Source organism: Kogia breviceps, chromosome 14, assembly GCF_026419965.1.
Source record: "Kogia breviceps isolate mKogBre1 chromosome 14, mKogBre1 haplotype 1, whole genome shotgun sequence".
Classification (NCBI taxonomy): Eukaryota; Metazoa; Chordata; class Mammalia; order Artiodactyla; family Physeteridae; genus Kogia; species Kogia breviceps.
Window position 1 is genome coordinate 82,976,816 of NC_081323.1, and position 26,457 is coordinate 83,003,272.

Consider the following 26,457-nt stretch of genomic DNA (forward strand, 5'->3'; position numbering starts at 1 on the left):
ACTGGGTGGAGGGAGGACCCCCTAGGCCACTTGCAAGTTTGAATCTAGGTCAAAGGTGAGAAGCCCAGCCTCTTCCGCTGCCCAATCCCCCAGTGGGCTCACGCGGAAAAATCCTGTCCACACTGCCACGACTTCAATGACGAACCCAGGGACACAGTTATTCTCTCCTCACCAGGCTCCAGCTCCTCACGCTGGCGTTCAAGGCCCCCATACCTGGCCTCACTCCCATCCTTCACTGTGTCCCAGGATGAGCCCTCCTTTCTCATCTTTCCTCTACCCTCCCCCACCCCTCATTCTTGCCCCCAAAGCCTCTGCTCAGTTATGCCTCCCCCCCTACCTCTCTCACAGCTCCGCCAAAGCCCCCTCCCCAATCCCTGTGGGCCTCTTGGGCCCAGCGCTTTATCTCTGCACCTCATTCAGGACTGCCGGTTGTCTCCTGGTTTCACTCGCCCAACGGGGCGCCGGGTCCCCTAAGACAGACCTGGGTGGGGGCCGGGCAGGCGCCAGGCCACGGTGGGCTCAACAGGGGGCCCGTGTGTGGCTCTCTCTCCTCCCTGGCAGGCCTAGGAGGAGCGGTGCCCGAGGCCAAGGCAGGATAAAGGACGACGGAGAGCCAGGTGCAGTCCCTAAAACAGGCTCTTTAATAACATTATGTCTTCACTGAAGAGCTTCGCTTTTCCCACCCAGCGCCGGGCGGGGGCTGGCAGGGTCCCTGGGACGGACGGCCACGTGGGCCACGGCCACGTGGGCCATCGCCCCGCGGCCGGGCGGGTCCGGGTGGCCCCAGGGCCTTGGCGCCGCCCGCGCCCGCCTAGTAGAAGGAGTACTGGTTCTCGACGGCGCGCGTGCGGCCCCGGGCGCCCTCTCCCGGCCCGGCCTCTGGGGGCTCGTCGGCGCCCCCGCCCGTCGCCTCCAGCAGGCGCTCGGCGCTGTTGCTGCGGCTGCGCGCGCTCAGCGGGCCCTCGACGGGGCGCGAGGCGCCGGGCACAGACGCTGCCGAGGACGACGAGGCGGATGAGGACGAGGCGCCGCCGGCCTCCGAGGGCGAGGCGGGCGGGCAGGCGGCCGCGGCGAGGCTGGAGAAGTAGTGCTGGCCGGCCGGCTCGCTCCAGCAGGCGGGGGGCGCGGGCGCGGGCGCGGGCGCGGCGCTGGGCGAGGGCCCCGGCTCTGCAACGGGAGACCGCGGGCCGTCAGCGCCAAGCCTGGGCCCTGGCCCCGCCCCCCAGCCCCCCAGTCCCGGCGTGCAGACGGTGGCCTGGCATCGCACAGGGAGCCGGGAACACGAATTCAGTGCGCCGGGTTCCAGCCCACCTCCCCGATAACTAAAGTCATGGGTATAGGCGGCAGCGCACACACACAAAGGGCGCTCCACCCGCGTGCCGGGCACCCTCACTCACCCCTCCGAGGCTTCCTTCCTTCAACAGCTCGGCGCTGAGCCCCACCTGCGCAGGGATCTAAGGGACTCCACCCACTTCCGCCTGCCAGGAGTTACTCAGGACGCGGATCCCTCGGGGCTGCCACTCTCCCGCCAATCCTGATGGCCGGGTCGCTTACAACTTGCCCAAGACCGGGGCGCTCATCCCGCCGGGTCTAGCGGGGTGGCAGCCTGAGGGTGACGCCCTCCCCCACTGCCCACCTGGCTGTTTGCACGGGCCAGGTAGGGGCGTCTTACCAGGTGGGGGGCCCTGGGCCCGCACATAGCTGCGAAGGGTGATGTCTGCAGAGCCCCCGGACTCCAGCGGGATGGGGTGGGTGTGGAAGTGGCGGAGCATGTCGAGCACAGACTGGAACCACAGGTGCTGCACGTGGCACTGCCCGTGGCCGTTCAAGGACAGGCGCAGGTGCTGTGGGCATAGATGGGAGTGGTCAGCGTGGGGTTGGGGGGTCGTGGACCGGCCCCATGCTTGGCAAGTGCCTTGGAAGGCCACGGGGAGGACCAGGTCTCACAGAGGCCACGGGGTGGTGTCAGAGTTGGGGGCCCCTCATACAAGAGCCCATCTTAGGTGGGGGGGTCATGGCTGTGGGGGGGATGGGAAATGAGGGCCACAGAGCCAGGCCGGGACTGGAGGGAGCCTGCATCTGTCCCTATGCTGGGAGCACCCACATCAGGCCCTTCACACACCCCCTCCGTCCCTAGTCTCCCAAAGCCCTGGAAGGTAGAGATTACAGCCTCCACAGTAGAGATGGGGAAACCCAGGCACAGGGAGGGAGAGACTCGCCCACAGCCGCAGAGCACAGAGCTGGGAAGAGAACTCGTGTTTGCGTGACCCTCCCACGCCAGCAGCTAGGGGTCTGCCCGCTGTCCCCGTACAGGCAAAGCCCAGCAGGCTGGAAACAACCCCCCAGGGTGGCTGGGGAGGAAGGGCTGCAGACGCTACTCAGCTGTGCTGCGGCGGGAGAGTGTGGAGCAGAGAGGAACAGTGCCCACCTGGGCCAGGCGCCTCAGGGAGAGAGAGGGGCCACGGGCCTGTGGTCTCTAGCGGGGAGCCACAGGTCTCTGGCCTCAGCCCTTGTTTGCTCCACGTGCATCTCACAAGGGGAAGAGTGGCCGTCGCTGGAGTGTGTGTGACAAGGGGGCTGAGGACAGGAGGGGGCATGAGATGGGGTAGCTGGCCTCCTAGGGCAGGAGAGAGAGGCCCTGGGGAGGAGGGGAGTGTTCCCATGAGTGAGTTCTGCCACTTGGCAGGGCCAGAAGTTGCCAGAACGGCGTGGGCAAACCCGGGGAGCGCTCATGACAGCCCAGGGCAGGGGCTCAGCGCAAACGGAACGGCACAGTGGGCTCACACCACAGCGTCAAGTCGGGCTGGGGCCTCCGGGGACAGAGACCCAGGGCAGAGCTGGGCCCCAGGGAGCGTGTGCCTCTCAGTCTTTGGAAAAACAGTCCAGACGTTTCTTATCTGAAGGTGAAAAGCGAGGCCTCGGAAGGCAGAGGTCTTCCTTCCCGGGAGGTGTATGAGTAGGAAGCTGCCCTATCCCACCGCTAACTTCTCCAGCTCTGCACAGGACTCTGGACAGACACCGTGCTCTGAGAGGCACCAGCTGCGGTGAGTACGAAGTTCAGGGCTGGGTTTCGCCCTGGAAAGAGCGGAACCTCCCGCTCTGTCTCCCCTACCAAACATCCTGACACCACCCACCGACCCCACCGGCCTGCCCCACGCCCCACGGCGGGCTGGGCACCATCCGAGCCTCTGGCTTGGGCATGCATCAGATCCGGGCCCTCTGAGGAGACTGCCTTGGGGCCGTGCTGGCTAAGAAGTAAACTCCGGGTCAGGCTGCCAGGGACAGCGTTAAGCGCCTGGTTGTCAGAGGAACTGGTGAGGGCAGCTGCTTTCCAAGGAGGTGTCCCCAGAGAAGCGCCGCCCATGGGGCCAGGGGAGGGCCTGAGCCGGGCCAGCCAGGGGGCTGGGACACTGGCTACCAGTGCAGGCCTGGAGCAGGAGTCCTAGGGTGCCCCCTCCTCCAGCAAGGACTGACGGGAACTGTGTCCTGCGAGGAGCCAGGGCCGGGTCTGTTTCCTTAGCGGAAGCACGGGATGGGGGGGAGGGGAGTTTGAGGTTCCTGCCCACTCCGTCACACTGAAACCCCCCACGGTCACCGGACTTTCTGTCATGTCTTCCTTTGTGCCTTAGGTCATTATTAGCACACAGTGCCCTTCCTTGAGGGCCTGCCTTCTGGGTTCACAGTCGTGCCTTTTTTGCCCTGCCCTGTCTGGACCACCCTTCCACTTGCCTTCACCTCAAGGATTCTCTGTCCATTGCACATCTCAGGTCAAGGTCTTCTCCTACTCTGGCTGGTGGGGTCAGGAGCCTCCTCTGGCCCCCCCTCCTCTGCAGCCCCCCTGCCGGGCCCAGCTCCTCCTCTTCTGTGTGGCTCCCTTCCACATCCCCTGGCCTGGTCTGAGCACAGGCCTGGCCCGCAGCTGGGGACCAGGAGGAGCTGGTGAACTGTGCTGAGCAGGGGAGAAGAGGGGCTGTTGGGTGCATGACCCCAGCCCTGTACTGAGGTGGCTCTCGGTGGAGACCCTCAGAAGCCCTAGTGCTACGTGATCCCCAATGCACAGGGTCAAAGTCAAACCCTCAGAAGGGCCCAGCCTCCCGGGGGCTCGGCCACCAGCGGGTGACTTCTCCTTCGAAAAATGGCGAAGCCATGTCTCGGGCAGACTGTAGCCCCACAGAGAGGTGCAGGAGGGATGCGAGTGATTTGGAGCATGGCCAGGGGTAGGCCTGGCCTGTGGGAAGCCGTGCCACCCCTACACCCATGGAGCCTCCTCCTGGGCGCAGGTGCAGCCTCAGGACCGGGGCCACTTCAGCCCGACTCCCCCTGGGCTGGATACTTCCCCCCCGTGCCCCCCGCCTTCCCTGACTTACCTTGGCCTTGCCCTGGAAGTTGAAGGTCAGCACGTACTCCCCAGGCCGAGTCTCACTCTGGCGGATCACGAAGAGGCCGTGGCTCCGGGGCCCGCCTGCCAGAACCAGCTGAGCTGCCTTGACCCGTGACAGTGTCCCGTGGAACCAGGGGTAGTCAGAGAGCTCCAGCTCGGGCTCAGCCTCGGGCTCGGGCTCTGCTCCGTCCTCCACTGCAGATGGATGACAGTGTGAGAGGCGAGGGGGAGAGGGGGGCACATAAACGAGAAAAGGGATGCATCATCTCGTTGGGTTTTTGCATGTAAGGTGCTGCTGAATAATTTACAATGAGGCAGGGAGCCGACCCACCCACTAAACATATGAGGTAAACTGAGGCACAGAGAGGAGAAAATGATAGAATAAGAGAATGTAGATTTAAACTACAGACTGGTTTAGCAAATAGCTTAATGGTAAGAATGTATCAAATGATGGAATGGGTGCCTTGTGTCTCAAGGACAGACCATTAATAGCAATTGGCGGGGCTTCCCTGGTGGCGCAGTGGTTAAGAATCCGCCTGCCAATGCAGGGGACACGGGTTCGAGCCCTGGTCCGGGAAGATCCCACACGCCGCGGAGCAACTAAGCCCGTGAGCCACAACTACGGAGCCTGCGCTCCAGAGCCCACGAACCACAACTACTGAGCCCATGTGCCGCAACTACTGAAGCCCGCGCGTCTAGAGCCCATGCTCTGCAACGAGAGAAGCCACCGCAACGAAGAGTAGCCCCCGCTTGCTGCAACTAAAAGCCCGTGTGCAGCAACAAAGACCCAACGCAGCCAAAAATAAATAAATTAATTTTAAAAAAAATCGCAATTGGCAAATGGTTTCTGTTCTCACATAACATACACTAAATGTTCTTGCACCTCCTGAACCAGTAACAAAACTCCTCAATACCCCAGCTGTATCTGCTTGTATGTACAACATCAGAGTATGCTTATTTCACAATCATCGTGCAGTTTTCTCTGGTTTGGTGGGATCACTTAGTTTCCTGGGGTCACTCTCTAAGTCGGCAACGAACCTGGGAACAAATCAAGTGTCTGTGTCCCCAAGCCCTCGTTACAACCCTTTGCACCCCTTTCTGTGAGCGTTTTCTACTGAAACCGGGGCCCGTGGGAGGGGTCACATTCCCGGACTAGCCTGCAAAAGCCAGAACCACGGAGTAGCTGTGCAAAGGACCCAGTGGGATGCCATGTCACAGCTTCTGAGGCTCAGGAAGGGCTGGGGAGAGGCCTGGGGGTGCCTGGGGCCGGGGGCGGGGGCGCAGGGTGGGACAGCGGGAAGAGTGCAGCCCCATGCACCTGTGTTATTGCTGTCACTGCCGCTGCCACCTGGGGACTCCAGGGTCTCCAGGAAGGTCTCCAGCGGGACATGGACCAGGGACTCCCCGACGGCATCTCGAGCTCGGCTGTGTGGGGCCGGCACCACGGCTGCCGTTGTCTCTAGGGGCCGGGGCAGGTCCGCTGCTGGAGAAATGGCAGGTGAGAAGCACGTCTGTCTGTCTGACCATCTTTGAGCGACTGTCCCCTCCGACCCTGCCCTCCACTACTCCAGCCAGCTCTGTCCCCACCTACCATCCGTCAGGAGCTCACAGCTGCAAGAGGCCACGCGGCTGGCCAGACAGCTTCCCCGGGCACAGGGGAGATCGGCATCTTCCTCGCTGTCCCTGCGAAGGCAAGAAGGTGCAACCGTGTCCTGCCATGGGACTCGGACCCCAGGCTGCTCATGGAGCCAGGCAGTGGCAGATGGTCCCACGGCCAGCATCAGCCCTGTCCCTCCCTCTGCCTTCATGTCCCTCTGTCACACCCTCAGCTTGCTCTGTGGCCACCATGTGAGTGACCGGGCTATATGGAGATGTCTCCTGGTGGGTGCAGCTCTCCTGGAGGTCACGTGACCCCCCCTGCCCCCTTACACATGACAGGCTGCCCTCCTCCTAGGATCCCGCGGAGGCCTTCATGGAGGGGCAGGGAGTGGTGGTGGGCGGGGCCTGGGCCAGCTCCCTTCCCTGCCCTGGGCCTTTGTCTCCTGTCTGTGCCAGCTCTAAAGTACCGTAAAGTGAGCTTCACCTTCAGGAGGGCTGGGGAACGAGTTCGCGGAGCAGCGGAGGGCTGGGAGGGTGGCAGGGGAGGGATTACAACCACTTTGCGGATGGGGGGGCGGGGGGCCTGGGAGGCGCTCAGGACTTTTAATTGTGCTTCCTTAAATGAAGCTGTTAATTAGAAGGCAGCAGCCCTTCCCCCCGGGGCTTGGCTCACCCCCGTAGCCAGAGCTGCTGCCAAATGCTCAGCCTGCTGGCCTGCCTGCCCCTCCTCCTCCTGGCCTCAGGATCTCTCCCGCGTGGTGCAGCCAGCCTCCCTGCTGTTCTTCCTGCACACAGCTGACCATAGCTGCCCTCTGCTTATTACCAGCCATGGCTCCCCACTGCCCCGACCTACCAGCTTCCGGGGCTCTCACGGAAGTCTCCTCCTCACCGGCTCTAATTCCAGTCACCCGAAGGCCCCGACATCCCCTGCGAGTCCCAGGTCCTCGCACACCTCCACAGCCTCTGCTGGGCTGTTCTCTCTGCCCTCCTCCCTGCCGCCCCCGGCCCCCTCTGCCAGGCTCAGGCCTGCCCTTTCTTTAAGCCGCAGAGAAGGGGGGCACTTCTACCACTACAGCTTCTCGGAGCCCCAGGACTGGATTAGGGGCCTCCCGATTGGCCCCCCACCCCTGGCATTTAGGGCTCATCCCACCACTACCCCTCTCCTAGTGGTTTCAGCCTCCCCTGGAGCGAGAACAAGACTTGATTCAACTTCCCTCCAGGTCCCTAGACCCTGAACCTACAGAGCCTGCTGGGAATGGGGGTGTGGGTGATCTGGCTAGCAGCCACCTGGATGGGACTGCCATGAGAAAAGCCCACGTGCCAAGCTCAGCTCCTGCCCTCACCAGGAAGCTGCTCCCCGTGAAGGCTGGACCAAGGGCACAGCCAAGCTAGGCCCCCCGCACCCTGTCTTCCCATCCTAGGAGCGCCTGGGCACTCACCCAGGGTCCACACAGCCCTGGATGTCAGCGACCCACGAGTGCTTCTGCAGGGAGTCGATGGTCTCCAGGATGTACTCTGCTCCGTTCTCCACCTGGGGAGGGGGTGGCGAGAGTCCAGATCAGTCAGCACCCTCGGCAGGAGGCTCCGGAGCCCAGGACAAACGGCTCCTCCCCCCCCTCCCCCTTGGGGGCTCACTGGTTAGGGCAGCAGGGAAGACAGTGGGGTCCCGGGGTGGAGCCCACATTCTCAGCAGCCCCTTCCGCCTGGACCCACCACTGGGGACCATGGAGACGATGTCCAGCCCTGCTGAGCTCAGGTCCTCAGGCCCTGGAGATGCAGCCCTGGAGGAGGCCATGCTGGCTGGGTAAGGGATGGGGAGGGGGGGGTGAAAGGGCATCACGACCCTCCAGTCTGTGAGGGGCCGGCTGGCCCAGCACTGAGTTGAGGGCCCACACGCCTTTGCGCCTGGAACTCGGCCTCTGTGGCCACACCCCCGGGATAAGAGGCCTCCAGAAGGGAAACGAGGAGGAGAAAGCCAGGCCCAGAGTGTGATCCTGCACACACATTGTCTGATGAACTCTTCCCAACAGCCCCATGAGGGAGGTGATGGTCTCCCCACTGTACAGATGAGAAGACTGAGGTTCAGAGAGGTCAGGTAACTCACTCAAAGTCACACTAGCGCTCGGTGGGGGTGCTGGGACCCGAACCCAGGTCTCTAAGGCCAAGGCCTGGGCTCTGAGCTTCTTGTCGCGTGTCTCAGTAAAGAGCAGTTGGCATCCCAGCATCTCAGAGCTGGGACGGTCCTCGGAACTGCCCTCGTCCCCTCTCTGAATGGATGGGGAAACTGAGGCCCACAGCGGGCCGCCGGGGGAGCCCCTTGGCCTCAGGGCTCCTGAGCATAATCAGAGACACAGAAGCCACCCAGCCGTCGTGGGGGAGGCTCTGACCCGCCTCATCAAGCAGATGAGAGTGCCAGGCAGGGAGGGGCCGCGTCCTCAGTCCCCCGCCTGGGGTGACTCAGGGTATGGGGTTGGCGAACGTTTGCTAAATGAATAAGAGAGTTCATGACTGAACAAACGGGGACAGTAGGAACATAAACCCAACCGGGAGCCTGGAGAGGAGGTGGGCAGGGGGGACTCCATGCAGCTTCGGGTGGGTGGAACCAGGCCTCCTTGGGGACTTGACCTCACAAACGTCCTCTAATCCTCCAAGGAGGCCCATGGCCACAGCCCTGGCAGCCCGGAGCCACGTCCTCAGCAACCCAAGCAGGCCACCCTGGTGATGTGGAGCCTGGGAAAAAGGGGAGCTGCCCCCAGACTCACTGGGGTGCCTCCCTGCCCACCCTCAGGGCCTTTGTGCCCTCTGTGGGACCAGGCGGGTTCCCACACTCCAGTGCTGGCGACAGGAGCATTTGCATAACTGCCGCAGGCTGGCTACCAGTTCCTGCCTGCGGGGTGGCTGCTTGCTGCCTCCAGCGGGGGAAGGGAGGGGAGGAAGTGAAACTCAGGACCTTCACCCAGGGGCAGGAGGAAATGGGAACAGGCCTGCGCACACACGGTGGCCTCGGACGACACCTGGGGCATTTGGCTTTGGAGCCCAGGCCAGGATTCACATCCTAGCTATGGCCTTGACATCTGCATAGGATCCTGGGACCCCCAAGCAGGGCTCCCTCCCCCTGCCCTGCTGCTGGTCCTTTACCCTCACCTCCCCCGACACTGCCCTCAAGCTCTGCCACCCATGAGGGATGTGTGGGGCCCGGGGGGCGGGGGCCCACCTTGAGCACGAACGTGTTGTCCTTCTCCGGCATCTCCAGGGGCATGGTGGTGCGGACCTCAATGATGGCTGACAGAGGGATACTAACTTTGGGCCTGGAGGCCTGGAAGGCCAGAGGAAAGGGCAGTGAGACAGTGGCCCCAGGGCCTCCTGAAGCCCTCTCCCCCCGCCCCACGCCCAGAGGTCAGAGCAGCCCTCAGCTTAGGATGTCAGGCAGCCCTGGCACAGAGGTGTCCCAATCCCCATTTCACAGATGGGTAAGTTGAGGGAGTTCCTGGGAAACAGAGGGACCTCCCCATATAGTCACACAGCAAGTCAGGGACAAAGCTGGGGCTGACATGAGTCTCCCACCTCTGAGCCCTGAGGGGGTGAACTCTGCCCCAGCTGGGCCTCCCGCCCAGCACACCTACCGGGTCTGTGGTTTTCACATTTTTCACCTTGACCCGTAGTAAGAAATACATTTGACATTGTGACCCAGTACACACACACAGGTAAAAATATCTCTGAAACACACGTTTCACCAGACAACATTTACCCTGACTGTGTGATGGAGTGTGATATTTTCTATTCTATTCTAGTTCATTAAAAAAAAAATGCTCATCTCCCCCTTCAGACTAGATTTTCCACAGCACAGGTCTGGAGCCTCCACTCACAACAGGACTCCCGGAGCCGGGCACGCAGTGTCTTTAGGTGGAGGAAAAGGGACCAGTGTGGGATTTAACCAAGGTGAGCTGGCAGGACTCCTGGGGACGGCCACTCTGTGCCCGGCCCTGGCCTGAAGGCCCCCCGGGGCTGCCTTGAGACTGAGGTTCCTGGCAGGGCTTGGGCTTTGGGACAGGGGCTTTCTTAGGAGGAAAGGGAAGGGCCACACGTTGGGTGGGCAGGCGGACGGGAATCCCTGGCAGCACGGGCTGCCGTCCAGCAGAGCAGGGCTGCGCTTGGGGCGGTGTCTGTGAGGCCTGGCTGACCGTGGCAGGCCATCAAGCCAGCCAGCGGGGCAGGGGCCGCGGTCCTGGAGTGGGTGGAGCAGACAGGTCTGCAGTGACTCCTCTGCCAGGCACTGGAGGCCCGTCTGTCCTGGCCTAGCTGCCTTCCCCCCGGCTCCAGCTCACTGTTACCACTTCCCTGGACGGAGCCATCAGGCTGTTTCATGACCCCAGACCTTGGCTCACTCAGCTTGAGTCTCCAGAAATGCCTGTCCTGGGGCCCTGCCACCCGGTGAACACTTATGAAGCTTCTCCTCCTTGTGGCCCCCAGAGCATCCTGTGCTCACCCCATTGAGGTTTATTTTACCATCCAGTCCAGCAAATACCACTTGCCTGGTGGTTCCCTAATGGCAGGGGGCCAGCATCGTTGCTCCCTGGGTCCCAGGGCTGGCCGGCCCAGGGCTACGAGGGGACCTGGGGTCCAGGAGACTTCTCCTGCAAGGTGAGCGAGGGGGCAGGATGCTGGAAGCCTGACACATGGCGCTGTATGAAAGAGCAGTCTGAGGGTCCCAGAAACAGCCCCTAAGCCTGCAGACCCCAAGCCCCGGTCTGCTCCAAGGGTGCAGCTAGGCCTTCAGGGCCAAGAGGAGGAGGAAATCTGCACTGTGGGTGGGTGAACAGGACTCAAAGGCAGGGGGAGTGTCTGTCAGCAGGGGCTCCTCGTGGGGCTCATACACCCTGGAACCAAACATATTTGGGAAACTGGACCTGAGCCCTCACCAGGCACGCTTCCCACCTCGCTCACTCCTGAATTCACAAACATTTGCATGAAACAAGGAGGGTCTGAGGCCAGATCTGGGATAGGAACCCACCTGCCTTTCTCAGAGGTTGGGAAAGTGACCCCTCAGGATCCCTGCCCTCGGCCAGCGGTGAATGGTGGGCTGCAGGGGGTGGACGAAGGCGGAAGGCACCGGCTGCGGCTGCCGTGTCCCCTCCCTCGGGGGCAGCAGACATGCTATTTACAGCCAGGCAGCTGTGGTTGCCACTCAGGGCCCAGAGGCGTTGAAGCCCTGCCCTGTGGGTGGCCCTGGGCAAGCCCCACCCCACTTCCCACCCCTCACTGGGCCGCGGTCTCCCGGTCTGACAAACGGTGGAGTTGGGCTTAGTGGTCTATGACTCTCTCAGGGACCTAAAGGTGGGGGCCGGGGCAGGCAAAAAGTCCTCGGTGAGTCTGGGCGTCCTGGGACTTGGGTAGAAAGCTCTTCAGAGAGTCAGTGTGTCCCTGGGAAATCACCTCTCATGCGGCTCATGGGCACCCAGCCTTGGGGAGCCCGCACCCTGCACCTCCAGGGGAGAAAGGCAAGGAGGGGCGTCCAGAGTCCCAACAGACAGGGAGATGGAGAAAGAGGCGAGACGCAGGGTGGCTAAAGCCAGTGGGGATAGAATGGGCCCAGAGGTGGGTGAGGGCCCTGGGCGGACAACCTCCCACCCTTCCAAACCTCCCAGTGCACAAGGAGCTCCCGCCTCCACGCTCCTTTCATTCCCGGGACCACCAGGGTGACGGGTGTAATTAGCTCAGCTCTGCCTCCTGCGAGCTGTGTGACTTTGGGCCGGCCACACCCCCTCCCTTCGTTCGTCTTCTCTTCTGTGACCTGGGGACAGCTGCCCACCTGGCCGGGGCAACTGGGAGGATGAGGGCTCTCGGAAAGCGGGCGCTATTCTTAAGAGTTATTCCCTCTTTCCAAACGAGGCGGATTTGCTCCCCTGGAGGGGACCCAAAGGTTCCCTCAGGGCTCTGATGTTGAGCCCCCAAGAGAGGGGAGAGCACAGTGCACTCAGGTGAGCGGCCATGCTGGTGACAGCTAGGAGAAGCTTAGCTTTTGAAGTCTGGGCCGGAAAGAGGCCACCTGGGCAGGGGCTGGGCTGGAGCGTGGCAGCCAAGCTGGGGACAAGCAGATTTCCCGAGCCATATGCAGACCTCCGGCAGGCCCTCTGTGAGTGTGCCAATGTCATTGGCTGCTTTCCTCTCTGGGGAGAGGCTCCAGCCACCCAGGGGCCCCAGGTGAGGAAGAGGAGTCCAGGCAGCCAGGCTCTCCAATACCTCCAAGAACAGTACCCAGAACCCCTTCTGTAGCCAGAGGGCCCTTCTGACACCTCACAGGCAGAAAAAGAGGGCCTGAGGGGTGACTTGTCCCAGACGCAGAGGGGGGCCCCCGGCATCCGCGGTTCCTGACCCTGAATACTCCATCCTGCCGATCAGATCAGGCAGTGCGGCCCCCGAAGCCAGCCCCTCCACGGTCCCCCCAGGTGGGGGTGGGCACTCACCTTGGGCGGCACGAAGAACTCTAGGCGGAAGCGCTCGCCTGCCACGGCCCTGCGCAGGAGCAGGCGACACTTCTGCCACTGGGCGGCGCCGCCGGGGCCCGCGGCCGCGTCGTCGGCCACCATGAAGCGCAGCGCGCCCTCGCGCTGGATGTCCACCAGCTCCACCTTGGCCGCTAGCGTCCGCGACAGCCGCAGGCGCCGCGTCCACTTGTCGCGCGGCTCGGCTGGGGGCTCGGCGGCCCGCGGAGCGGCGTCGGGCTCGGGCGAGGAGCGCCGGTGCCACATGTCGCGCACGCCGTCCACCACGCACAGGCTCATATTGCGCAGCGAGAAGCCCTTGCGGACGCGGGCCTTGGCCGCCGCGTGCGCCGACACGTCCTCGGAGCTCCGCGAGTGGCCGTAGGGCGCGGCTTTGAGCGCCGGGGGCCCCGAGGGCTCGGGCTCCATGAAGTCTGGGGGCTCTGCCGCTCCCCGGGGCGCCGGCCCGGCCACCAGCACGCGGCGCACCTCCTCGCTGAACACGTCCAGGAAGTTGGCGGCGAAGTGGCGGGAGAAGGAGGCCCCGGCGTCGGGCGTGTCGTAGGCCGGGTTGTCCCGCAGGAAACGGCAGAACTTGTGCGCGAAATCCACGGCGGCCGCCTGCGCGTGCAGTTCGCAGAACTGCCGCCAGTCCGGGACCGGAACCGGAACCGGGACCGGGGCGGCGGCGGCGGCGGGGCCGGGGGCGGCACCATTCATGGCTCCCGTCCCATCGCAGCCCCCGGAGGCTGCAGGCGAGAGGAGCGAGTGAGTGAATTCCTGACCCGTGTCCAGAGCGCCCACCTGTCCCACTCCCCCAGGGCTGTGTGCAGCCTTTCAGCGCAGCTCCGGTGTGTGAGGAGGACGAGCAGGCAGGGGGGACACGTGTCTGCAAGAGGGGCACTCTCCTTCAAACAGCAGTCTCAGGGAACCCCAAGGTCATTCCTGGGTTTGGCAGGGGAGGCTGGGATGACAGACGTCAAGTGGGGTCCCCAATGAACCTCCAGGTGACCTCGCTTCCCTGAGTACCCTCTTCTGAGGGTCCCCAAAGTTTGGTGGACAGGAAGAAGTCATGCGCCATCCTCTTGGCTCTACCTTTGAAATATACCAAGAACCCCACCCCTCCGCTGCTCCCCGCCATCCATGCTGCTGTTCTGGGACCCACGCAACCCTTTCTCCTGCCTGCAGTATTTTAGCAGCCTCTTCATTGGCCCCCCGGAACCTGACCTCACCCCCTATAGCCTGTTCTCCACCCAGGAACCCAGTCATTTCTAAAACATAAGACAGATCAGGCCCTCCGCTGCTCAGAATCCTGCAATGGCTTCCCGCCCCACTCAGAGTAGAAGCCAAAGTCCTACCCATGGCCCCCCGAGGCCTCACATGATCTGCCTCCATTGACGCTGAGCTTATCTCCCACCACTCTTCCTGCCCACTCTGCTCTGGTCACACCTGAGTCCCACCCCAGGGCCTTTGCACTTGTGATTTTCTCTTGTACTTGCCTGGAATGTCCTTTCCCCACAACCCCTCACGTTTTTCAGGTTTCTGTTCAAATACTATCTCTAGCTCTCCTTGCCCACCGCTCTATTTAGAATAAGAAATTCTCCACCCAGCGCTGGTGTCTCCGTGCCCTTTGCCTGCTTACTTTTCTCCACAGTGCTTATCCCCATCTGACATTCTGTTTATCTGCTTGCTTGGTCTTGTTCCACCCACCCTGGACCCCCCCCCCCCACAGCACCACACCCTCCCTGGAGAATGCCAGCTCCACAAGGCAGCGGTTTTGACAGCCTCACATGTGGCTGTGTCCCCAGTGCTGGGCATATGGCAGGCACTCAGTAAACACTGAATGAATGAATGAACAAATGAATGTGTTCAGCACACCAGGCATGTCACTGCTGTCAGTGACCAAGCCGTCACATGGGGCCTGAGAACACACAGCTTGTTAGTGACAGACCAGGGATTCTCATGCTGACTCTGAGACTTTGGGGGTCACCTCCCAGTGTGGATCTAGTATGACCAGTTTTTCATACTGGCATTGAAGGCGCTGCCTCTTCAGACTTCTTTCCCTCACCGTGGACTGGCTGCCTGCTCTACTTGTGTTCCCACCTCCTGGAATCCTGTTCCCTCCAGAGCTCCCGTCCAAACCAGACCTTCCTGAAGAGGCCCTGACCGGGGAACCCCACTTCCCCCTCCTATCCCCAGGCCCCTCCATGCTTCCTCACTCCGGATCGCCAGCCTGCATGGTGTGTGTCTAGCCATCTGGGGGCCTTACCTCCTCATCCCCCATCACTCCTGGGAGCACCGGCCCAGCCATTCTGTTTATGCATCTCCTCCCCAACAGGCCAGGGTGAAAATTACTGGTGGAGAAGAAGTGGGGTGATGTGGTCCTGCCCTGCCTTAGGGAGGCCCTGTCTGAGGGGGCCGGCCAGTGTTAGGGGAACTGACACAGGGGGTCATGCCCTCGCCTGCCTTTCCAGGATCCCCACAAATCCCAGCATGGCCCTTCCCTCACAGCTCCTGGGAGCACCATCTCCTCTCTCCTCTGGGATCCAAACTCTGTAATTAATCGCCAGGTAAAAATAGCTGCCCCACTTCTGTGAGATCATCTGCGGGGCCTCTGGGCCATAAGGTACCGTGGGAATTCCCTCTCACCTTGGGGCACCTTGGGGCAACGTCGGCCATCGATCTGCAGTCAGTAACCACAGGACAGCCCCAGGGAGGAAATAGGCCACTTGATGAAGCCACTTAGCAAGGAGGACAGTTTTCCTTCCCAACCAGCAGGTCTCCTCGGAGGCTCTCACCCCAGCACTGGGGGGAGAGTAGCAGGGAGTTCGGAGGGCTTCCTGGAGGAGGTGGGGTTTGCACTGGGCTTCGTGCTGGCAAAGAGGATGAAGAGTGACTTCACTGCAGCCATGAGCGGTAACTTGGGGGCAGACTTTTCAGGACGTGGGGGAGGGGCTGGGGGAGAACAGGGGCTGAGGCGCCCATGAATATGGCTCATGCTGGGCCTTTCTCCCGCCCGCCCTGCACTTCCTTCTCATCTGGCTAACTCCTACTCATCCTTCAAGAATGAATCCAGGGGCCACTTCCTCCAGGAAGCCTTCCCTGACCTCCCCTGCCTCCCCAGCCCAGGAGACAGGTGCTTCCTCTGAGCTCCCACAGTCCCCGCCTGTGCATCCCTCTAGCGAGGCGCCCACTGCAGGGTGCCCCAGGTATCTGTTTCCATGCCTGTCTCCCACCTGGCACAGGCACCCTTTGGGGGCAGAAGGCAGGCCTGAGTCATATGCCCGGAATGGGGGTGGAGGCAGGAATGCACCTGCCAGCATCACCAAGGCCTTGGCCTCACCTGTGGAGAGCGGGCGTTTCTGAGGGTGGGGCGGGGACGAGGCCCTGCAGCTGAGCTGCTGAAGCCCCCATCCCTGGGCTCCAAGCCCATCCATTTACCCGGCAGGGCAGTGCTCCCCACAGGGGCCATTGCTCTCCCTCCTGAGACCACCAGAAGGGTCAGACTAGGTGACAGGGCAGCCTGGGAAGGGCTAGCACTGGAGCCAGCAGCAAAGTGTGGATGCCCCACTTGCCATAATTTTGCCCTCCATGGGGCAGGTGGGGGCAGGGAGGAAGTCGGTCCCAGTGCCACATCCTCAAGCATCAATCCCCGTCCCTCCCACTGTTCCTGCTGGTTGAGAATATTCTTGGCAAGGAGAAGGGGCAGAGTGGAGGGACAGGACCCAGGGGAGAGGCTTTCACTGGGTGAGGGGGGGTGGGGAGGGTCCCATCTAGGCCTCACTGGAGGCAGGGGTGGAACTCAGAGAGGAATCTGCCAAAGGTCAGGGGGCACATGTCCCAGGCTGGCACTGTCCTGGGAAGCACTGAGGTTGGGGCTGCCTTGACCTCCCCCCTCCCCTGCCCTGACCGCTTGCTGACTGGCCAGGAGCCTATGGGCCTGATGCCCAGCACAGCAGCCCTCACTGTCCCCTGGGTCCAGCTGGGGTGACACAGAAGTGGCAGGGGCTATACAGCCAGGGGTAAGGAGTCACAAGCAGCCGGGCCAGCCCGGGAGCCCCAGCCCTAGTTACAGACTGAGGCCCAGGCATGGCTCTCCGTGAAGGGGAGGCCGCAAGCCAAGAGGAAGACGGCTCAGCCCCAGCAGGGCACGGGTGTGCTGTCCCCAACTGCCCGTGGGCCAGAACTGGAGAGGAGACCTAGCGCGGGGACTCTGCTGACCTGGGCTCCAGGCCTGACCCCACTGTTCTCTGGGTGAAGGACGTTGACCTCAACTCCAGCCTCTGGGCCTCAGTTTCCTCACTTTAAAAATGAGGATGAGGGACTTCCCCGGCGGTCCAGTGGTTAGGAGTCCGCGCTTCCACCTCAGGGAGCACAGGTTCGATCCCTGGCCAGGGAACTAAAATCCCGCAAGCTGCGTGGCGTGGTGAAGAAAAAAAAAAAATGAGGACGAGGGGCCGCCTCTCCCTGGAAGGACAGCACAGGAAGTGGTCTGTGCTGTGTTATCATCCATGTGTACCCTGTGGGTAGGACCAGGGCTCTCCAAAGCTTTGGGTGGAGCCAGGAGGTATCTCCAGGGACCAGTCAGTGTGACACCCAATCAATCATTCTGCAGGTGACCACAGACCCAGATGTGGGAAGAAAAGCAGAGCCTCAGGGGGAGGAGAACCCAGAGGTACCAGAGAAGCAGGGTGGACGGACTCACCGGGCTCCTACTGTCTGGCCTGTCCGGGAAGGCTGATGGACTGACGCCATGGCCGGGTCCCAGCTCCCCGTCCTCTGGCCCCAGGGGGCCAGAAGAAACCTGCTGAGTCAGTGCAGGACAGCGATGGACCGGCCGGTGGGAGAGGTGGGCTCTGTCTCGGGCCAGGCCCTGCGTCTCCCGAGGCCTCGGCTCCCCATCCATAACACGGGGGGCTGGAGCAGTGGCCTCCAGGGGCCCCCGTCATGGCCCTCGGACACTGAAGACTGGGGCCCTCCAGTCCCTCCAGGGGTGGGACCAGAGGCAGGCGGGAGGTTGCCTCTCACCCTCACCGGCTTCTTCTGTGGGGACTCCGGTGGAGACAAAGGGAGCCCCACCCCCATTCCGCCTGGCCTGGGGGTCAGCTGGTGGCCCCCCAGCGGCCCTGGGTGGGCAAACTGCCCTCCCCAATCCATCACCCTGGGGTTCTTCCAGGCTCAGCTGGGCTGTCTGGCTTCTCCTCCTGGAGCAATGGTTTTTGTTTCCATCTTGCCAGGGCCGGAGGGCGACGGTCTGGGGCTTCAGGGAGGCAGGGCAGGGGGTGGGATGGGGCGGGGAAGCATAATCCGGTCCCTGCCTGTTGCCTTTCCAAGCCATGGACTCTCCTAACCCCTCCACCAAGAACCAGATGGGAGAATCCCCCAACCCCCACCCGCTTAGACGCCTGGGAGAGGGGGCGGCTGGCCTTCCGGTGGTAAAAATAGCACTGACAATTGGAAAAGAGGAAAAAAAGCCAGCCATCAGCCCCCAGTGGCACGCAGTTCCGGACCCCGTGGCCAGGTCATTCCTTAAAATATTAACGAGGCGGCCTAGCCACCCCGCTAATGGGCCGGTGACCAATCGATCCAGCGCCCCGTGGGCAGCGGCCTGGAGGGGCGGGGAGGCACCGGCGTGGTCCAGGCCCACGCCTGCGGGGGAGGGGGGAGTGTTCCGGGGAGCCCCAGCTGGAGCTGGCCTCCCTACCACAGGAGACAACCAGACCCCGGGCAGGGAAGGAGGCCCTGCAGGGCACCCCAGCCGCCCAGCAACCTGAAAGGCTGCCCTCTGGGTGGGGGGCAAGGCCTGGGCGGCAGCCTCCTCTGTGTTGCGTTCGGGACTGGGCTGGACAGTGCTCCCCGCCCTCTCCCCCTGCCCTACCGCGAACCACTCACGACGGGGAAACCGAGGCCTCTTCCTGGGGTTTCCCCAACACAAGGAGAGGAGACAAGGCCTCCCTCGGCTGCCCCCTGCCCTCCCGGAAGCTGGCCCCTCCCACGCTCGCCGATGTCCTGTCCTCCAGGCTTCTCAGGACCACTGGCCCGGCCCAGCCCAGCCGACCGCACACTAGCTGCCCTCCTGGCCTCCGTGGGACCGCATCCCCCGGTCGCCCCTCTGCAACACCCGCCCCTGCAGCGCACAGACGACCTTCGGGCCCGCGACGGAGGCAGAGTACCCAGGGCTCAGTCTGTTTCGCTGTTGGAACTTGGGCGTCGCTTCTTATCTCTACTCCCTACACCCCACCCCACCCCACCCCCCGCCTCAGAAGGTGTCCCCACAGGGCAGGCTCTGAACCAAGGCGTCCTGCAAGAAGGACGTGCAGCTGGAATTAATTCCCGACCTTCCCCACCCAGAATATCTGTACTCGACCCATGACCCTGACAGGAGGCAGGAGTGGGCATGACTTCTGGTCTTAATAACTCTTGAACTGGCTGGGTCTTTGCTGCAGAGTGGGTCTGGGGAGGAGGGTGCTCTGATTAGCGACAGGGACAGGTGTGGATTAAGAACCCTTGGGACGGGCTTCCCTGGTGGCGCAGTGGTTGAGAATCCGCCTGCCGATGCAGGAGACACGGGTTCGTGCCCTGGTCCGGGAAGATCCCACATGCCGTGGAGCAACTAAGCCCGTGAGCCATGGCCGCTGAGCCTGTGCGTCCGGAGCCTGTGCTCCGCAACGGGAGAGGCCACAACAGTGAGAGGCCCGCGTACCGCAAAAAAAAAAAAAAAAAAAAAAAAAGAACCCTTGGGACTCTGCCCCTGTTTGTGGGGGTCGGGGTGGCGCGGGCCTCAGCTGGCCTCGGCTTTTCTGAGTATCAGTTGCCATAGCTGTAAAGTGGGACCATCCTGCTCGCCCACGTCCCAGGCCTGTGCCGAGGAGCATCGCTCGGAGGTGGCTGCTAAAAGCCGGCGGAGCAGCTCCGTGCCCTCACGCCTTCCACGCAACTGCCAGCCTTTGCCACCATGCGAGTGGGGAAGCCCTTCTGCTGAGCCCCCGAGCTTTCACGGATGCCCCCGAGCTTGACAAGCCCCTCTGGCTCTGGGACCTGCAGACCCCTGGTCCAAGGGGGCCCCACAGCTGCATCCGACAGCTGCTTCCGTCACAGGGGCCCCGTGGCCGGGGCGTCTCCACTCCTCCACATCTGACCATCTGACGCATGGGACAGTGGAGTGGTTAAAAGCCTGAGATCTGGAGCCAGACCGGCTGGCTTTGAACCCCAGCTCCTCTGCTTCCTAGCCGTGTGACTCAGCCTCCTGGGGCCTCAGTTTCCTCATCTGTTAAAACAGAGGGTAAAAGAGCACTGACCTCAAAGGGCTGTCATGAGGATTAAATAAGTAGTTTGTTTAAAAATCAAAGCTCCTCTGCTTCTACTTCCTAAATGTCTTATATTCATTCTCTTTTCCTCCCACCCCTCTGGGCAGAGGACTCCTCCCAAGCTTCCTTGTTTCTCACGACCCCCGCCAGCCCCCCCTGACCAATCCAGCCTCCACAGTGTGGCCAAGGTCACCTTTCTAGGACTCACATCCAACCGGGCCATGCCCCGGTCTAAAACCCTTCTCCCCTCACATCTTCCCTGCCAGGAAGCGAGGATTCTCCCGTCATACGGATAAGGAAATGGGGTTCTGGCGAGGGAGGTGACTGGCCCATCATTCACTGCATTTGTACTGAACTCCCACCATGTGTCAGGAGCCATGCTGGTGGGTCCAGGGCCACAGATTGGTGAGGGGGGAGTGTGAAGCCCAGTTCAGGTCTGTCCCTTTCTGTAGCACATGCTACTCCCAGCAGGGCTTTGTCCCTGGGGAGCCCTCACTCTGAGGGCAGAGTAGCGGGACCCAGGCCCTGCCTGGGGAAAGGAGACGGCCATCCTCAGGGAGAGGGCACTCTGACAGGCTGGAGGGCAGGGGAATCCGGGGCTGGGCCCTGCAGGAAGTCCACATCAGATGAGCAGGGAGCGGGCCCCAGGACAATGAGCTATGCCGGGGCCTGGGGGCTCAGGAGGGAAGCCTATCCTCCTTCAGGAGCACCTGGTGCTGGACAGCTCCAGGACAGGCCCTGTAGGTGGAGAGCAGGCTGGGATGGCTCTAGCTGCACGGGCCCTGCCATCCTGGCATTGCAGAGCAGACACAGCAACCCCTCTCCATCCTTGGCCTGAGCCTCGCAGTCTCCCCCTCTCTCCCAGTGTCATGGGTCTCACCTAGGCCCTGATTCATAACCCTGCCGGACCTCCCTGGGCCGTGGCCCAGCCCCCCAGATCTGCCGGACATCCCCTTCAACCACTTAGCCCACCAGTCTGCCTTCTGGCTTTGTTCACGATACACATACCAGCGACTCCTAACTGAGACCTCCAGTGCCTCCCCTCGGTTCTGAGTAGCCCAGAACCCTGGGTACTGAGGATACTTATAAAGCTTCCGCAGGCCTTTTCCCAAACAACTGAACTCCCAGCCTGGCTGATCTCCAGGCACCTCAAACTCACCACGTCCAAGTTTTAATACATCCTCTTCCTCCAACCCCTGCTTGTCCACTGCTCGAGTCTCAACATGCAGCCCGGCACTGCTCCACCTGCTCCTCTGCCCCAGTAGCCGGCAGGCCCCTGAGCCCAAGGGGGCCCCGGGAACGACCCCCTTTGTCCTGTCCCGGCCTCCACTCTGCCCTCCCTGCCTCTTGTCCCTCTACAACACCACATGGCTCGTGGCCTGTCTTCTCTACCAAACCGTGAGCCCCCAGCTGGGTGTTATCCCCGCCCCCAGGTGGGCCCTAGACACAGAGGGTCGGAAGTGTCTAGAGAATGGAGCCCAAACCCTGCTTCCCCCAGAGGAGCCAAAAGATGCTATACTGCCACATACTGCTCTGCCCGAACAGGTGTGGGCCGTGACCTCCTCTAGAAGTTGAAGAGTCATCCCTGCTCTCCCCTGGGACGGAGCCCAGCCATAAAAACAGACCCACCCAGGTGGGGAAGAGAAACCTCCCCAGTTTCCAAAGCTGCCGCCGCCCCTCCAGCCCCACGTGGACAGTGAAAGAGCAGGAAGCGAGGCAGGCTCTAAGGCTGGACCCGAATGGCATGGGGACAGCTGCCAGGAGGCCCAATATACCTAAACTCCCAACTCCCTACAACCCAGAATAGACAGGCAAGTGCAGGAGGTAGAAACCAGATTCTTGTCAGAGAGAAGTGGTTTGGAAGCCTGGCTTGTTGGTTGAGTGACTTTGGGCAAGTCATTTCACTTCCTTTGAATCTATTTCCTTCTCAGCAAAATGGGGATAATAATAGAACCAAACCCCTAGGGTTGTTGTGAAGATTACATGAGAAACGCCACAGAGGCCCTAAGCCTGGCACGAGTCAGCTCGAAACCAAATGCTCAGCCCCGGGGGTCAGGCTCCACCTGAGTGAGACCCACAAAGTAGGGAGGAGGGGTCTAGAAACTTCAGACAGAGTTTTCACAGTAAGGGTAAGAAGAAAAGCATATGCTTTAACTCTCGATTCCTCTGAACCATTCAATTATCCCGCATCAGGATCTCCTGCCCACCATCCTTCACACCCTCTAGAGGGGGAGAGGAGGCAGTCTGCGGGAAACTGTCTCTGAGAACCCCATAAACGCCCTGAACCTTGCCACTGTCCCCACGGCCAGACCTCCTCCAGAGTTCTTAGAGCTGAAGGGTTCTAGGTCACTCCCAGCCGAGGGCCTCCTGGATGGAGGCAGGGAGGCCAGGATGGAAGAGATTTGTTCAAAGTGGGGGGCAGGGTTGGGGGGGTGGTTCGGATCACACCCCCCAACAGAGGCAGCCAAAGTCTCTTAGGGTAACCATCCCCTGGCTCCTCCGTTCTCTTAGAGGTGCCCATTCACCCCATGCTCAGCGACCTGTGTTGGAGGGGGCAACTCTTGCTGGTCACCCAGCTAGGAGGTAGGCAGCACCATCCCCATTTTACAGGGTAGATAATGGAGGCTCAAAGGGCAGAGGTAGGGTTCAACCCAAGTTTGACTCCCAGCCCTGAGGCTCTCCCCTGCACCAACTGGCCTACCCTTGTCCACGGTCACTCCTGGGGCTGTCCAGTCAGCCCGGCGCCGCTCCTGAGGGGTCCCAGTCATTGCAGACTTCTCCCCCTGAAGACCTCACTTCGTGGGCTGCTGGGGTCCCTGCCTCTGCCCGGTCTTGGCCCGCTGGTTTGGCTTGGTGCCGGGCCCCCGCGCTGCCCGCAGGTTCATCAATGGCCGAGGCCGAAGGGACTGAATGGAGGGCATGAACCCGCCCCTTCTTAAAGACGCCGGCCTCTCCGGCACCCTCAGCGATCCTCCCCCCTACCGAGGGCTGCAGGAGAGTTCCCGGGGTGGGCGGGTCGAGAATGGAGACCGTGAGAAAGAAGGCCTGGGCCAAATGGAGGGCGTGCCGGCCCAGAGACGGTGGTCTGGATAGGGTCCCTCCCGTGGCCGGCACCCTCCTTCCAGGTTGGCCCTCCCCCCGCCCCCGCAGCCTAGGGAAGAGACCCCAGCACTCCACCCCCACCCCCCAGCCCCCAGCCAGAGACCCCTCCTCCAGGGGGCCCGCTGCGCTCGCCCCACCAAGGGGCCTGGGCCCTGAGAAGGGGCCTGGGCGCAGCTGCTCCGGAGGCGGCTCGGCCCCTCCCGCCACTCCCGCCCGGCCCGGGATGGGGGTCGGAGAGCCGATCCCCGCCGGCGGCGCGTCTCCTCCGTCGCGCTCCCTCCCACCCGCGCACACAAAGACAACACGCGCGGACCGGGGCGCGTGCGGCCGCGCTCCCCAGAGCAGCAGTGCGCACACACACGCGCGCCCTCAGGGACGGATGTAGTCCGGGGTGACGGACGGGGGAACGAGGGAACTGAGGACAAGCAGGCCATACCTACAGGCGCGCAGCTGTGGCCGGGAGGGCCGGGGCGCCGGAGGAGCGCTGCCCGGACCGCGGCCGGCCTCTCAGGGCCCGGCGGCTCATGGCCAGCGGGGGATTCGGGGTCCGTCCGGGAGGGAGCTGGCTTTGGCGGCGGCTCCTCCCTCCGTCGTCCACAACCTCGAAGGCTCGTGCGCTCCTCACTGGCCCAGCGCGGCCCCGGCTCGGCTTTCTCGGCGGCCGAGCCCCGCGCGCTCCGAGCCCAGCCCCGCGCAGCGCGCGCCCCGCCCGCTCCCCCTCCTACCCTCTGCCCGTGCGGCGCGCGCCTTCCCGGCCCCGCCCCCGCCTCGGGCTCGGCCCCCTCGCCCCTCGCAGGTCCCGCCCCCGCCGCGCCCCCCGCCCTCAGCACGAGCCTGTTCGGCGCCCGCCGCCGCTGCTCGCTGCCTCCGGGTGGCGGCGGTGGCGGCGGCTGGGCTGCCGAGCCTTGGGGCCCAGAGGGGTTAGGAGCTGGCTTGCAGCCGCTGCATTTGGGGCGAGAGTCCGCGGCTGCCGGGTCTCGCGGAGCAGGCTGCAAGCCAGGCTCCGGAATCCCCGCCGGGCAGAGGCGTCCCCCGGAGCCGGGGGCGGTGGCCCCGGGATCGTGGCGGGTGGAGGCCTGGTGGGTGGCCTGAGTAGTAGGGTAGTGGGGTGTATGGGGCGTGGGCTCCCGGCGGGGGCCCCGGACCCTCCGGCGTGGGGACAGGGGGCGTCTCGAGAAAGCCCAGATGTCGCAACGGGAGAAGTCAACGTCTGGTTCTCATAAATCCCAAGGGCGAGCACCACGCCCCCTCCCCCCAGCGCTCGGGTGCAGGAAATAGCCCCGGGGCTACAGGGCAGGGAAGACCCGAGCACGGGTCCCACCTCCCCACCTTCACAGTGATGAGGACACTGACGCCACACGCCACCCGCCACCCGGGAGGTCTTAAGAGGTCACACAGGGCTGATGGGGGGGAGGGGAACACAGCCCTGTCTTCCTCACCCCTGCTTGGTGCTGCACCCCCAAAACCCGGGGCATAGGTTAGGGCAGATCCCAGTCTGGCTGAAAGAACAAAGACTGCTGCTGGCCTTTGCGAAAGCTTGTGGACTAACCCCTGGGGAGCTGGGGGCCTCCAGGAGGCTTCCCAGAAGAGATGGAGGGGCTCCAGCAGGCCTGGAAGGCGCCCAAGAGGAGCAGAAGGGCATCAGTGTGTTAGGGCTGCTCAGAGATGAGACCTATTGCTTGCTCCTTGGGGGGTGCCGGGCTCCTCCCCTCCTCTCCATTCTTGCCCCTGCCCCAGGCCCTCGGCTCCCACAGGCAGTTAGATCTGCGTCTCCCTGCCTTCGCTAAACTCTCTGCAGCCCCACCTCTGGCCGTTCTGTGATCTACCATGGTCTCCCTGCTAGCTGGGAGTGCCTCCACATGTTGCCCTCCCCCACCCATAGTGACCTCTGGCCTTTGTGACCTCTGACCTTTGTAGAGAGCTCTTTAACTTTTCCCAAAGCCATCTCGCATCTCTAATTTCCCAGGAAGCAGGACAGGCCAAGAAAGTTTTTTTCCCAGTCTTGTGGATGGAAAGGGTGGGGCCTAGAGAGGAACGGTGGACTGGTGAAGCCGGAGACTGCCCCGGAGTCCTCACCTCCTGCCCGCCAGCCCTGGGCTGCCCTCCACAGGCGCTCTAAAGCAAGGCAGGCCTGGTCTGAGGCCCTGGTACCCGGCCCCTACCCTTCCACACACAGATCGGCTGCTCTCTCGCCGGGACCTGGCTAGCAAACACTTAATGAAAGCTTAGGCGTGGACCAAACACCGTTTGGAGCTGCACAGAGGCCTGGACATCTGGCTGGGAACCTGACCTATGAAGGGGGCTGGGAGGCTTGTGGGAGCGTAGGGGTGGCTGCGTGACCACCGCCTGCAGGGTGGGAGAGAGGGAGGGAGGCTCCACACTGCGCGGCCTGGCTGTGGACCCCACCCTCATGGGAGATGGGAGAGCCTGGTCCCCCAGTGGACTAACCTGGGTCCGAGTAGTGGGCTGAGTTCCACTGGTGGGCTGTCACTGGCCACGGAGGGTCGTGGGGTGTGGAGCCCTGGACAGGACAAGAGCGCTGATCGCCAGGGAGGAGGAAGTGAGGGGACTCTGACCTACAAGGAGGAACTGGTGGGAGAAGTGGAAGTGGCTGGGGTGGGGAAAGGGGTGGGGGAGTGATTAGCCAAGAGTACAGCTCTGTCATGGGGACAGGAGTGAGGGTCAGGGAGGAGAGGTCTATCTGCGGTCCCCGAGGGCAGGAGGCTCTGTGGCCTTAGAGGACGTTCTGATGGGACAGATGACAAGGGACGCTGGGGTGGGACCCTAAAGGGGACCCCTGGAGGCACAAACTCTAGAGCATTCAGGGCTAAAACTCAGACAGGGATAGCATGGGGGACTCTGGCCTGGTGGAATGCAGGGTGGGAGCTGGGTGTGGAGCCAATCTCATGGGCCACCTGGCCGGTGGGATATCGCCGACCGCCACAGACCAAGAGGAAGCCCTCTGTCTGGGTGGGAGGGTGACCCACACCAGTGGGCCTGGCTGGAGGCCAGGTGGCCTAGAACCTGTGACTCAGGGGTGACCCCATGCAAGCCTGGCACAGGGGGCTTGGTGGGCATGGGCTCTGCCGTGCGTGGCAGGCAGGGCCCAAGGGAAAGGGAGAGTACACGGCTCCAGGGGACACAGAAAGGGAAGCAGCTGTTCCCTAGGAGTTGATGTCACACATCCAACCACAGCCTGGCAGGCAGTTCTTTAAAAAAGGAATGGATTTCTCTTTTTGAGTGGGTTGTCTGATCAAGAGAACTCAGACAAGGAATTCCCTGGCGGTCCAGCGGTTGCAGCTCCGCGCTTCCACTGCAAGGGCCACGGGTTTGATCCCTGGTTGGGGAACTAGGATCCCACATGCCATGCAGTGTGGCCAAAAAAAAAAAAAAGAGAACTCAGACACTGTGGGTTTGGGTTTCCGCAAAGCTCTGGACCCACTCAGGGAATTCTTGGGGATGAGAAAAGGGGGAGAGGCCTCCCACGTGTGGGGGACAGTGCCCCATGCCAGCAGAGCAGCTGTGAGGTCCAGCCATAGCCCCCGGGGGTGTCGCTGCGGGAACCCGCCCACCAGCCTCCTGTACC

General features: G+C 62.7%; 1 protein-coding gene across 4 annotated transcripts; it reads right to left on the reverse strand.

The window, feature by feature from the left end:
* Nucleotides 1-742: 742 nt before the first annotated feature.
* SH2B2 (SH2B adaptor protein 2) lies at nt 743-25,398 on the reverse strand. 4 transcript variants are annotated; one of them, XM_059038143.2, is made up of 9 exons: nt 25,320-25,398; nt 12,445-13,211; nt 9,195-9,296; nt 7,420-7,511; nt 5,973-6,064; nt 5,700-5,864; nt 4,368-4,576; nt 1,673-1,844; nt 743-1,167 (listed from the first exon to the last, which is right to left on the reverse strand). In XM_059038143.2, the coding sequence occupies exons 2-9, from the start codon at nt 13,180-13,182 to the stop codon at nt 812-814; spliced, it is 1,926 nt and encodes a 641-aa protein (XP_058894126.1). In that variant the 5' UTR covers nt 13,183-13,211; nt 25,320-25,398; the 3' UTR covers nt 743-811. The 4 variants fall into 4 exon arrangements, with proteins under 4 accessions (XP_058894126.1, XP_066870169.1, XP_058894127.1 ...); XM_067014068.1 differs by lacking the exon at nt 25,320-25,398 and adding an exon at nt 23,308-23,553; XM_059038144.2 differs by lacking the exon at nt 25,320-25,398 and adding an exon at nt 23,308-23,380 and having other exon boundaries at nt 5,700-5,861.
* Between the last annotated feature and the right edge of the window lie 1,059 nt (nt 25,399-26,457).